Source organism: Parus major, chromosome 6, assembly GCF_001522545.3.
Source record: "Parus major isolate Abel chromosome 6, Parus_major1.1, whole genome shotgun sequence".
Classification (NCBI taxonomy): domain Eukaryota; kingdom Metazoa; phylum Chordata; class Aves; order Passeriformes; family Paridae; genus Parus; species Parus major.
In genome coordinates this window covers 20619811-20633765 of record NC_031775.1, presented here as the reverse complement: position 1 = coordinate 20633765, position 13955 = coordinate 20619811, and the positions used below count along the sequence as shown (strand labels likewise).

Here is a 13955-nt window from a genome sequence, read left to right as displayed (position 1 = left end):
TCATATCCCCCAACATCTGTTAATTACACCCAGGGTACCCTCTCCTTTCCAGATGTCTCCACTGGCCCCTCCCTGGCTTTGGCAACTGGGCTGTGCTGAGTGTGGTTATCTCTAGTGAGTGCTTTACCTAGCTCTTGCATTTATTTTTTCATATCCATGTTGAAAAAAAAAACCCTGGATAATTGGAGAATTTGAAATCCTGGAAGACTTCTAAAAGTAGGCAATGGCTGTGCATGGCAACGTGTCTGTTGAAGCTGGGACCAGGAAAGTCTCAGGGGAGGGTGCCCAATGCATTTGGGTTTTCTTCCACCTTTCAGTGTACATTCAGCTTAGGAGGGAAGATGGAATTTCTCACCACAACCCATCCTTCTCACAAGCCCTCATTTACTGCAGATGAGTGCACCTTCAGTGGTAGTTTGCTAGTTGTTGAATCTCTGCAGTTGCAGAGTCCAGCTGACATATGTGTGCATGTCCGAAGGCTGGGGAGGGAGAGCTTTGTCCCCAGTCTGCTGCAGGACAGACGGGAACTGGCAGCGATGGACTCGGAGCAGGGGAGAGGCCATACACCTGTGTGTGACCTCAGCTCCAGAGCCAGTATATCTTCCTGGGACTGGTAAAGATACTCAGGGCATCCCTCCCTACTCCACAGTCCCTCTGGTTCATTCTCCCCTCTCTTAACTGGGTGCTGCTTTTTTTAAAACGTGCAAAGCTGTGAAAATCATTGTAAGAACTTTTTTTTTTTTTTTTTTCCCTGCATGCTTTTGTTATCTGTCTTCTGGTGCTGCCTGTTTTTCTATCTATTCTGGTCTTCTGGTGCTATCTATCCTTTTGGAGCACCTAGCTCAGCAAAGATTCTGGGTACTGCCTCAGAAAGAAATAGTCATGGTAATTTTTTTTTCCTTAAAGGGAAGATCCCAAATGATCTTGATAATTAGAAAAATTAGCAAGGACAATTCTGGAAAGGTTTTGAAAGTTGATACGTAGAATAATATTTCCAACATGATAAATTTCCCTTGGTTTTAAAGCAATAGCTCAGTGGTAAAATTTTTAATTAGTCATTAAATATTGTATTAGAAGTATCACAGTGATGATAAACTATTGTAGAATACAGTTGGGTTTTGCGGAAGGTGGGAGTCAAGCAAGTTATGACAGGAATATAAAAGAGCAAAACTTATTTGAGGCTGCTATTGGGTTTTTTTAATGTAAATCCAACTTTGATTTGTTACATTTCTATTTGATTACAGGTGGGGAGAAGTGATTTTTAAAGTTTAACTAATTTTAAAAAATAAACAAACAAATAAAAGACACTACTCTGAAGGGTTAAAAGTCTGAATCTATAATGGATGTCTGTTATTTGTCCAGTCAGTTGGCCGATTGTACAACCTGGATACCTTGATGAATACATGCAGCTGACAAAAAACCCCAGCCAAACAAAACCCATCTATAACTTGTTTCTTCCTGCTTTTCAGTTGAAATACAAGCTCAGTCCATCCCCATGTGCGTCACCAAGGACGGAGTAAATTCAGGGGCCTTGAGAACCTGGCAGCAATATTTCCATAGTTATTTTGGCTGTGCTTTGCACAACTTCAGCTTTTAATTTAGAGAAGGAGAGTGCTTCTTCTCCACCCTAGCTGTTATGTGGAGCCGCAGCTCTTTGCATGCTGCTTTTCTATTTTTTTTCAGTGCAGTGAGAGAGAATTACTGTAGCACCCACAGAGGTGTGAAGGGACTCATTCATCTGTGTGGGGAGTGTGAGGTGCCAGGCATATTTCTGAGGATTGAAATACAGGCATTTAAACTGGTGCATCCAGTGTCAGCCTTTAATTGGGGCTTTGAAAGAAGAGCTCCAGAAAATCTTGCTTCAGTGGCTTACACTATTCATGCCCACGGCTGATTTGCCCATCCCCTTCAAGGGATCGCTGCATCCGTTCTGCCAGCAGAAGGAAGCGCGTCCTGCCCCTCTCAAGGCACGAGGTCTGTGCTGCAGCTATGAGTGGAGATGGGTTTGAGCACAGTCAGATGGTCCCACGCCTTTCCCAGCGTGTTTGCTTTTGCACGGCCATTCCTGCAAGCTGAACTGGGACTGGCAGAGAACCCATTTCCCCCTTCTGCTGCCTAGGATCTCTGCAGCCCTCCAGCACAGGCAAAGCAAATCTGTCCTTGGGAACCCACAGCACAGCCCCTTGCAAGGGCACACACAGCATTCAGGATTCACTGCACTCCTGGGGCTGGCATCAGCTCACCTGACTGCCAGCAGTGAGCAGGTCCCCTTTAAGAGGCTGTTCTTCCTTTGCAACCCCTCAAAAAGGCATTTCCACTCACCCTGAAAAATAAATTTAGGTGTTTGAAACCAGCGGGGCTGGAGATGCCACCCAAGGGCAGTGAGATGCTGCCTCAGACCTTGCGCTCACAGTGAGCATGGTCAGTGCTTGAGTTCAGCTGATGGAGGGCACTGCTTCCCAGTTAGTCCTCCTTAGTTATCCATGTTTCTCAAATCTCTGCTTTTAGTCAGGTTTCCGAGACACCCTTCAGCTTGGTGGGGTACTCAAGTGGTACCTCTGGTTTTGGGTGGTGCAAGGCATCTCTCTGCCAACCAGCACAGAGTCAGCTGTGTGGCAGCAGGAGAGGGAGGGGAAAGGTGATCCCTGTAAAAATACTGAATTGGATTTTATAAGTTTATAGCTATGTTTTGTTTCTTTTACAGAACTATAATCCTGGTGCTTAGAGTGGTCTGAAAGGAACAGAAACACTTAGCCTTGAACTTTTGTTCTGCTGCTGCTTCTTGTGCCTCTGAGGTACAAAACATACCTGTAAACTTATAATCAATCAAACCGATGTTCAAGGGCTAAAAAAAGAAACCCAAAAAGGGTACAGGCTTCATGTTCAATAGTGAGAAACTTGGGGTGGGCAAACCAGAAGATTGCAGTTGGCAATTGACAGGTTTTCGGAGACCGGCTTCTCAGGTAGGTTGGTATGAACCAGCTGATTTCTTTCTCCCTTTCTTTCTTCCCCTCTTGCTCCCTGCCTAAATACACTATAGAACCAGAGACAGGCTGGGCTGCCCCTAAAACTCTTTTTTTTAATGGCATTCACAAACAGAGCAAGCACGGTGTCACCCTGGTACAACAGGAAGGAAGACATATGACAACCCCACCAGTGGGCTGGGGGCACTGCAGGAGCTGGGAAAAGCTCCTCAAGCTATATAGGGAGGAACACCGGTAACTTGGCCCTTCCTCCCCATACTGTAAATTCTCTGTCTGTGCAGTCTGTAGGTGTTACGGACTGACAAACCTCTGTCTTCCCCCAGCCCCTTCATCCCCAACCGCGTGGCCTTTGTTGGAAGCCCCAGGTCCTCTCCAGCAAGAGCTGGGGGAGGGTTGACTTTAAACTCCACTAAACAGTGGAGGCACAATGCAAACAAATGTATTGCAGCACGCAGCTATGCAAATAGCTTCAGAGCGCAGCACGTTTTCCCCAGCATTAATTGCTGCACCGCCGGGGTTGCGTAGCAACAGCTCCGCTTGTGCCTCTGACAGCTCCTGCCCCTTGATGCCTCTGACACCTTCTGTGGCAGGCAGGGAAGGGGAAGAGAACAGGGCTGCCCTGGGAAATCGAGAAGAGCTGGGAGGTACTGAGGGACTCTGGTGATAAAATTCACTTGGGACACGAGGGTTGTCTTCTGCTGGTCCAGGGTAACGTGTGCAGTGGGGCTGGAAGGACGGTGTTGGGGCACAGGAACAGAGGAGATCCGGCAGCCACAGCCTTGTGAAGGCAGCATTTGAGGCTGGCGGGCAGAAAGGGCAGACCTGCCATGTCCCAGGCTCTGCAGGAAAGCTCACTGACAGGTGGGCTGTCTCTCCCATTGCAGTGAATCCTTCTAGGCATCCCATACACCTTTGTGACTGCACTTGCAGCTCAGCTAGAGACATAGAGGGTCCTCAGATAATCTCTCACTGGTTGTGAATCTCCTTTTGATTTGTGGCTTTTCCAGCCCTTGAGAGAGGTGGCTCGTTCCTCATGCACACCCAAACCTAGGAGAACCCTGGGCCAGACATGTGGGAAGGGGTGAGTACAGGCACCAAGAAGACTGTAGGTGGGATGGGCAGCCCTGGGCTCCCTTGCTGACCTTTCCAGCCCAGCAGTTTCTGTGGGGCTGGCCTGTGTCCCACAAAAATTCAGGACTCTGCCTGCCTGCGTCTTCAGAGGCAGGACTGGCTGCCCCCTGAGAATAACTTTTTCCTCCTATTTTAAACCATGTTCCCAATTTCTGTCCTCTGGGTTTACCAGTCACTCTTTAGCTCCCACTGTGCCAGGCTGAGGAACTTGTTTGCACCAGGCACCTTTCCCTGGAAAGACATTTCAGCTCTGCAGTCAGCTCACCTCTACTCTATTCTGATAAGCCACATTAAAAAAAAAAAATAGTTTCTCTGCAACAGTTTGTACTGTCCATAAGCAACTCTGCTTGAAAATGTGGGGCATTGGATGTAACTCCACTCATACATGTGAGCCAGAAACAAGCTCTTCACCAAAACTGCCTTAAGTAGGGAGCATGTGGGCAATCCTGTGTCCATCAGCTGCCTCACAAGAGAATGCCCATGGGCTTGTTTTATTAATTAGCAGTAGCCAGAACAGACAGGAATAGTGGGAAATGCTGGACAGGTACCAAGGCACACAGATTAGCAGGCCCTGGGGAGCAGAGGACTCTGTGTCTGGGAGATCTGGGGATGGAGAGGCACAGGCTGCAGCTCAGCACCCTTGGGGACACAAGGAGAGGAAGGACGGAGTTGGAACCTAGCCTCCCGCAGAGCCTGACCGCAGGTGGCAGTGAAAGCTTTGCCCCAAGGTTATCCTTAGACACCCAGAAAAAGGTGATGCTGCCTGCAGTACCCAAACAGGGGTGGGCTGGGGAAGGAGTAGATGAGCTCAAGGTGAGAAGTTGCAGCCTATCTTTGAGCTGAAATGGCGTGACACCAGAGGACCCTGAACGCAATGTGCCAGGTGAACTGTATCACTGAGCGTGAGATGGGTCTTCTAAGTAGAAAGGGCATCAAAACAGAATGTCTTTATTTCCTTTATCAAGCAGGAAAATATTTATCTCTGTTTTTTAAATTTATAGCTTGACAAGCTTTGTGTATCTCTGATTGTCTCCTTGGAGTACAGTAGGGCAAATAAGGTGACAATGAGCAGGAAGGCCGCAGTCACACTTCAGAGGAATAAACTAGGTGAAAGGCAAGGCAGAAATGCCACTGGAACCTTCAGGATCAGGGAGCCAAGGTCCCCTCTTCCATACAAGCAGGACATAAGCCTTTTCCATCCCACACGCCAATGCAAAACGGGCGTGACCTGCAGCTGGCTGTGCTCAGCATCAGGGCTGCAAGGCAGAAAAGGACAGTGCCCAACCACTTTGGTCCCTTCTCCCAGGCCAGGGGCTCTGTACACAGGTTTGCAACCTCCTCCTTACCAGGCATCACCCAGCCTTTCCCCAGGCAATCACTTTGCCTATGCTATGGATTCTTCCTTCACAGCCATGGAGTGTAGCACCCGAAGGTGCCCCAGCAAGGAGTGAGATGGCTGTTTTGCCACCATAAGCCCTTTCCACAGCTGCCCAGGGAGCATGGCAGTAGGGGCGCCAGGGTAGCGCCCCATCTCTGCTGCTGCCGTGATAAATTCAGTCTTCCAGGGGGAAGATGGCTGTTTCTCTTCAGAGCTGGGCTTGTGAGTAGGTAAAGGGAGTCACCGCCCTCTTTGCAAAGGTGGAAAAAAGATTACGCTGAGCTCTGCCTCTTCGAAAAGCCCCCTGCTCAAAGCCCAGGGGGTTGAAAGGTTTTTTTATCCCCTTTTGTTATTCAGCAGAGCGAGGGGAGGAGCTGGGCTGTGTAAGAGATCCTGGCTGACATAACCCTTCCCATGCAGGGCTCTGGAGAGGGGCCAGGTTGTACCTGGGTATTTTTATTTAAACTAATCCCAGGCGTTCCAAATTGAAAGCCATCGCAGCGCCAGGTAGGACCTGTTCAGACGGTTGCTGGAGGGCGTTTTTCTCACCTGGGTGTAGTAAAGCAGTCTCCAGGTACGTTGTTTATTCCTAACCCCGGGAGTATGTTCTGGAGGTGCTGGGACACATTCGGCAAGCTGAGCTTGCTCAGCCTTTCCAGGTGGTTTTAGGAAAACCCTGCCTAAGAAGCCTTTAAGGAAAAACTGAGAGGCTGGGCTTGAGAGGCAAAGCCTTGTTACGTGTAAAACGTGTTTTTCCTGGGCAAACTGGAAAGCAAAGGGCCGGGTAGCAGCTGCTCAGGGCAGGCTTGGCTGCAGCCTGGCATTTCTGGGCAAAGAGGAGACCTGGTCAGCCCTGAGCCTGAAGTGGCCCCAGGTGTCTCTCCCTGCCCAGCAGCCCAGGGAATCAGGGCACTGGAGGTGCCTCCCTGGTGGGTGTCAGTTCAAAGAAAGCAGCCAGCAAGCAGTGAGGAGCGGGTGAGGGCTGCCCAGGGCTGGCTCTGGCGTGCCTGATGCCACTGAGAACGCCCGGCTCTGGCCACATGCTTTCCCTTCTCCATTTCTCTGCTGATGGCTCCTCCAAACTGGAGCTCTTCCTCCTCATCCACCTGTTGAGCCCTGTGCCTGGCAGCATGGAGAGGGAAAACCTCATCCAGATGAAGCTGCTTTTCTCCACCCTGGCCCTGAACCCTTTGATAAGTGTTGCCCCCCTTGACCCAGCTGAGTGTGCGAGGTCAGTGTCTGATGCTGGTGGGGGGGCAGGCAGAGAAAGGCTGTAGGGGGAGAAAGGACTTTCACTCCTCCAGTACAAGGCCAGGAGGTGCAAAGTGCAAGTGTTGCTGCAAAGCAACCCTATGTTAGTGGTAAAGATCCTGTGTCAGGCAGTGTGGGTGCCAAGATGTGGGGCCCTCTCGGCGTGGTCAGGACTGGGTGGGAATTGCCTGTGCTGCCGTTGGGAACAGATACGGTCTCGATAACAGCACCTGGCATGGCACTCATGATGCATTCATGCAAACACCGGGTAATTATCCCTTAACCTCTCCACCAGTAAGTCCTAATTAATTGCCTCTGCCAAGCAGGTAACTGATAATGGCCTGGGTTTGAGCGCTAGCTAGTGGCAATGACCCTGTGCTGTAGAAGCCCACCTTTCTGCACAACCACTGTGTGCTGACAGCCCATCAGCTGCAGGAGCACTTTATTAAAGGCCAGCTAATCAAAGGTCAGTGCAAATGGCACAACACCACACAGGGTGCATCGCTGCCTGCATGTCCTGCGGGCTGGGAGCTCACCAGAATTTCTGTGCTGACTACAGAAGAGGCTCAGATCTGCTCAGTTTGGCCCCAGACCCATCTTCTGCCACTGAGGTGTAAGAAGAATTTTAAGGCTTTGAGTAGCTGAAGATTCCTGGCATCTGGATGCCCAGCTGGGATGCTGCTCTGCTCCCACCCAGCCTGGCAGTGCAGAGTGAGGGAGCAGAGGTGTGCAGCTGTCCTAGAAATGGTGGGCCTTCTATGCCAGGTGCTGTACAGATGCTAAGTCTGATTCTTTTTAGGTTTGCTTTGAACATGTGACATGGTGCCTACACACTGGGATGTCCTAGGCAGAAGTGTAATTATGAGTGCTCTGGCAGTGGCAGATAAACAAAAGCGCAGTCTGTGTCCTGCCAGCAGTGTGCACATGTAAGTGTGCATGCTGGGACTGAAGGGACATTTGCCAGCCCCAGGAAAACAGGATGTTTGATCTCACCTGGAGGTCAGGCAAGTGATGTGCCTGGAGGCATCCTGGAGGATGGGAGGAGAAGGGTTATTCTGGTTTTGCAGCATAAACTAATATTCCCTAGGACATGTTACTGACTGCTTCTCTCTTTGTCTCTCTAGTGAGGATGCAGCAGAGACAATAGCAATAGACTCTAACAATCAGCCGAAGTCTCCACTGGAAAAATTTATGGTCAGACTGTGTACACATCACCAGAAGCAGTTCATTCGTGTGCTAAACGACATATACACTGAAGTACAACCAGACTCTGACAACCAGCAGTTATCCGAATCTGAGAGCATGGAGGCCTCTACTTGTGGCTCCGGTTGTAGCCAGCGAAGCACTGAAAATCAGGATAAGGGTGCTACTTGTACTGAATCAAAGCTCCCTTCTACATTGGATCCAGGACAGTCAGGAGCCGATGGCCCCCTGCATGTTACGGGACAAGCCCCAAAGCAGCCAGTGGAACTGAAGTCTCTGGACAGAGCAGAGAGCTCCAGTCCTGCTTTGAGAAGGGACTCCTGCGAGCTCCCCATCACCAGGCTTTGCTCTGCTAGTCCAAAGGATAGCCCCACCCAAGGATACCTCAGCACATTGAACTCTTCCTCTTTGAATTTCCATCATGCCGCAAAGAGCCTGGAAGGGCAACAAGCTGCTGGACAGGAACAAGAAGCCGATATCAGGAAGTGTGAGGATAATAAAGAGCAGCTAGCAGGTAAGACTCTCATGGAAGGTTATATCTCAGTCAAAGTGGCAAATGTGAATGGCAGCGAAGACAGCTTAGAGAGCTGTCTGGGGTCCCAAAAGAGCTCTTTCAGGGCTGTCCCAGAGGAGTCCTGGGATCCTGGCTTTGCAGTGACCCCCCCTCGCAGAGCTGACAAAGAGAACGCTTTGCAATGCAGCTCAAAAGCGTCTTTGCACCAGGACCTAGATGCAAAAGAACAAGATGTGAGACCAAAGCAAGAAAACCACCTGCATGCCATGGCCAAGGGCAAGGCAGGCTGCCAGCTGCACCCAGCCGACAAGGGCACGCTGGACAAGTCCAAAGAGGGCTGGCTGCCCACTGGTGCCCTGCCAGCCGCCCACCGGACCCCCGGTGGGCACCCCCGCGCCAAGGCAGCCTCCCTCAGGTCCTCTCGGAAGAGCAAGAAGGCTTCGGGGCTGAGGATCAATGACTATGACAACCAGTGTGATGTGGTGTACATCAGCCAGCCCATCACCGAGTGCCATTTCGAGACCCAGCGGCTGGTGTCGTCCCGCAGGACGGCGAGGAAGAGCACCCGGGGCTATTACTTCAACGGGGAGTGCTGTGAGCTCCCGACCGTCCGCACGCTGGTGAAGAGCTCCCGGGCGGAGGAGAGGGCGAGCAGCCCGGCACTGCGAACAGAGACCCTCGTAAGTGCAAAGCCACCCCTGGTGCTCTCGGTGGAGGGATCTGCAGGGGCAGGACGGGAGGGTGAGAAGAGGGTTTCCTTGAGGCTCTTGGCTAAAGTGGCACCAACCAGCCGAGAAACAAAAGAGAGAGCTGAGCTGAGTTCCATGCAGCTCCGGGATACCCGAGCACTGCGATCAAGGGAAGCTGCTGTGGCCATGCCGTTCTTCTCCCTCTCTGCTCCACCCAGCCCCCAGAAAGAGGACAGCTTGGCCAGCTCACCGCCACCCGGCTCCCCTCCTGCTGAAGGAGGGGGGATGACAGTAGGAGGCACTGTCACCTGGGAAGCTGGCAGAAGCCTGGGCTCCTCTGGGGATGGCAGCAGCAGCAGGCAGGCTGCTGATATTGCTGCCTTTTCCGTCTCAGAAGCACACGGTGAGGAGGAAGGTTGTCCAGGCTCTGACATACAAACTGTTCCAGACCTCCCTGCCAGCCCAGGGCCAAAGTCTTCCTCACAGCCCTCTGCCACTACAAACACAACACCTCTGTCCTGTGATGGTGTCAGGGATCCTGCCCAGCTTCCAGGCTCAGGGGATGCCGAGCTCTGTAAGCAGTGTCTGGCAGAGCCCTCCCCATGCTCTCCAGGCTCACAGGCTCCTGATGAGCCCCCTGCCACCATGGATGGGGAGAGTCCCCTGGAGCCCCCTGCCGCTTTGCAGTGTGGGAATGTGAACAAAAGCATTGATGCTAAACCAGAAGCCGAATCATTGGTCATGGTGGGTGACAGCCCTCTTGTGCAAGAGGATGCTGTGCTCATCAGCACACCCCTCCCCAAAATCTTGGAAGTGGAGGCAGTGCAGAATAACGACACAGCAGATGAAAAAGAGCCCACTGAAGGGGAAATGCCACCCGACCCAAACAGCTCAGACTCTGTCTCTTCCAAAGACAGTCTAGACAAGAAGCGAAAGAAAGGTAGGAGAGTGCTAGTGGCATCGGACCGGTGTCTCCGAAGCCAACAATCCCAGTCATCTGCTGAGGGCAGTGCTGAGGACTCTGGTTCTTCCAGCTCTGTGCAGCTTCCTTGCCTTCAGATCAAAGTCTCCAAGAGCCCTGGCCCTAAGCGGTTCAAGAGAGAAGAACAGCTGGATGAGGCAGCATCCATGCACTTCCCAAACGACTGCTTTCCCAATGTGCTGCTCAAAACCAGTGAAGGGTTGGACATTGGCCAGGCTCCAGAGAGCATCACTGAGCAGCAGTCAGGGGAGGAGAATGGTGTCACTACCAGACAAACCTATAAAAGCATCTTAGCAAAAGAGACTGCTGCAGAGGTAGAAAGTTCCTCTAAAGATGACTCCTCTGCTAACAGCAGCCAAAGTCATCTGGGTGAGATGCTGGAAATCAGCATCCAGGCTGATTCTGAGAAGAAAAACATCCTCCTCCCTCCAGAGAACAGTGTTCCTGTAAATGATGCTGAGCAAGTGGATGTGAAAGTAGTCAGTGCCAGTACAGAGGACAAGGAGAGCTCTGACAGTGCCAGGGATCTGGGCAATCCAGTGGACTACGAGCTGGTGACCAATTTGCCTTTGTGTCCCAGCAGCAGAGGTGGAAGCAAGCATCTTCCAGCCAAAACTGCAAAGCATAAAAAGGTTGCTCTGCAGTTTTATAACTTAAGACATGCACCTGCACCTGTAGACAGTGCAAAAAAGAACACACCAGGGAAGGAGTCTATGCAAGGAATCCCCAAACCGAGGGATGAACACAGTTCAGGGAATGATGACTGCCCAGCACTGGAGGACATAGACATGGCTGACAGCAAACCAAAGTTCATGGAGTGGTGTGCTGAAGAGGAGAACCAGGAGCTCATTGCTGAGTTCAACACTCAGTACATGAAAATCCAGAAGGGCTGGATTCAGCTGGAGAAGGAGGTCCAGCCAACCCCCAAGGTAAAGAACAAAGCCGACAAACTGAAAGAGATTTGGAAAAGCAAAAAAAGAACACGGAAAAGCAGAGGCTCATTGGAAGTGCAGAAGCTTTCTCCTGTGCAGATGCTGTTTATGAAGGCCTTTAAGCTGTCTGACATATGCCAGTGGTTTCTGGAGACAACTGAAACCAGGTCTCTAGTGATTGTGAAGAAACTCAACACCCGTCTCCCAGGGGAGATTCCCCCCATGAAAGTCCCCATGCAAAAATATTCTTCCTCTAGTCTCTACCCCAGCTCACTACAAGCTGAACGTTTGAAGAAACATCTCAAGAAGTTTGCTGCCACTACCCCAGCTCGGAATAACCTGAAGAACCAAAAGCTTTGGGCCAAAATTCGTGAGAATGCTGATAAAGCAGAGGCTGAAGAAGCCACCACTCCCAACCAGACATCTCCCACTGATGCCAGCACCAAGGAGCTGAGTGAAGACAAATCCATCCAGCCTGCCCTCAGCTTGCCCACGCAGGCTAGCACCAGGATCCTGCGCAAGTACTCCAATCTTCGGGGCAAGCTGCGAGCCCAGCAGCGCGTGGTGAAGGCAGAGAAGCAGAGTGATGGCCCAGGGGACCATCTGTCCCTGGAGAGCAAGCAGAGCCGGAAGAGTGTGTGCATCAACCCCCTGATGTCTCCAAAGCTGGCCTTGCAGATCAAAGCAGCTGCCTTTCCTGCTAAATCTCCCTCGGTGGATGGAACGGGGAAGGGGCGGAAGGGGAAGAGCAGGTCCCAAGAGGACCCCTTACCCAAAGTTGACTTCCAGCTCAGCAAGAAGAAGAAGATGCTGAAGGAGAGTGGGAGCACCCAGGAGCGATCCAGCTCCTCCACCAAGGACAAGCTGCCTGCCAAGAAGGCTAGTAAAATAAAGCATTCAGAGGTCAGCGCGAAATCTCCCGCCACCCGAAAGCAGACTGCTGTGGAGAGGAGCAATAAACTGGCCAGAAAAATGTCTTTGAAAGAGAAGAGAGTTCCGAAAAAGCAGCTGGAGAAGATGCGACTCCCCATGCGGAAGGGCAAGGAGAACACGAGCAGACGGGCTGTGCTGCTTCCCAGCCATGAGGAGCTGTCCAAGTCCCCAAAGCAGAAGCCCCTGGGGGAGTCCTCCACACGGTCACAGAAGATGGCCAACAAGAAGCACAGCAGTGGGAAGACCCTAACAAGGTCCATGAAGAAGATGCAGGAGAACAGTGTGTCTCAGGGCAAGAGGAAGCTGAGGGCAAAAGTGGACTGTTCGCACAGCAAACGCTCACGACTGGACCCAAAATAGCAAAGAACCGGTAGCCATGTACAAAACTGATGTATAGTAGTAACCCTTTACCATGCATTAACTAAAGCTGCTTTTATAAGCTGTAGCAAGCCTTTAAAAATCCGCAGTTAAAGGATAACGCCCATGATTTTAAGCATCAGCAGATGTGTCTTGGACAGAGAAGTGGTTGGTCTGTCTGGCTCTGCTGTTCAGAAGGAAGTTTCTGCAGTTTAAACGTTCCTTGGGTTCTCTTAAATTTGGAACCAGGCAGTTTTTGTTAAAAGTACAGTGCCTTATTTATCACTTTAAAAATAAAAATAAGAAGCTCGTCTGTGTGATTTGGAGGCTTGCGTTTTATACTTGAGGCACAAGCACTTGTACTGTAGCAGAAAGAAAACCACCTTTGTGCACATGAAGTAGCTTTTGTTAGCCTTTGGGTGCACACAAACATTTCCCTTTCTTTCAGAGTCCTCCTTCTGTCTGTCTTCTTAGTGGCATTTAAAGCAAAACCAAAACCATTTCGTATCACTAAGGGAGAGAAAGGCGAGTCTGTCCTTTGTCGGTTCGCTGGTAGCAGCTGCTGGTGTCCCAGACTGTTACCTGCATGAGAATGTGAAGTAGCTACTGGTGTGTGTACTGCTGATGGCTGCCTGCTCCTCACTGCACAGCCTGTGGGTGGAGAGGGCCCGCTCAGGCTGATGGCATCAGGAGATGCCGTGGGTGAGCCAGGTACCAGGCTGCCACATCCACTGCTGCCAGCTGGGCGTGCTGGGCTGTATCTGTCTTTTTTCTTGCTGGCTTCAGGGATGAACCAGTCTTGCCATGCTCTGCTTTTGGACGGACCTCCTTCTCCTATTTCCCTGTCCTTGTGGTGATTTCTGTGGTCTCTGATGGCAAAGCTTTTCTGCAGTGCTTCACTGAAGGTTGAATCTTTCCCTTTTTAAGGGCCTGAGTTCCTGATGTTGGTGCTCTGCAGGAAGGAAGCTCTGGCCCTCACCTTGTGCTTTTGTGCACATCTTGCCTGGTGCTCTCCTAAGCCAGGTTTTGCAGTTGAAATAAGGTTGGGATGAGGGACTGGCTTGCGTTAATTTTTTACCATAATTTGCATTTCACCCTTTTACTAGCAAGGTGCAGGAGGTTTGTCCTTGCTTGTGTCACAGAACAGGGTCATAGTGCCTGTCTTCTCTTAGAAAAACCTGATAGAAGTGCATAGAGTGTGTGGCTGTGCTGGTTCTGCTGGGCAGAGATGACCAGCAGCTGGGGAGGGCTGTGGTCTGTGCTAGGGAAAGGCCCCTGCTCAGCCATTGCATCCCCATGGCTTCACTTTCACATTGCTGCAGAGTCCATTTGCAGGGATCCCAATGCCAGCCTCTTTCCACAAAGCAAGCCCTGTCAGGGCACTGTGCGGGCCCTGAGGCTGCCAGACCTTTAACAGCTGCCTTGCTGGACCTTACTCAGCTGCTTGTCCCTGATGAGAGCAAGGCTCTGGTGCAGCCCATGAAGTCAAGAGATGCTGGGCCTGGGAGCAGAGGCTGCAAAAGGATTGGCTGCAAAAGGAATTGCTTTTCATGGTTGGTGTTGAACCCCAGATCTCAAAGCCTGGGGGCTGGAGGTGAAAG

General features: G+C 51.1%; 1 protein-coding gene across 1 annotated transcript; it reads left to right on the top strand.

Moving 5' to 3' along the window:
* The first annotated feature begins 2810 nt into the window (after nt 1–2810).
* LOC107206782 lies at nt 2811–12674 on the top strand. Its single transcript, XM_015632975.3, has 2 exons — nt 2811–2963; nt 7869–12674. Exon 2 carries the CDS (start codon nt 7936–7938, stop codon nt 12355–12357), a length of 4422 nt encoding a protein of 1473 aa, XP_015488461.1. The 5' UTR covers nt 2811–2963; nt 7869–7935; the 3' UTR covers nt 12358–12674.
* Nucleotides 12675–13955: the final 1281 nt, after the last annotated feature.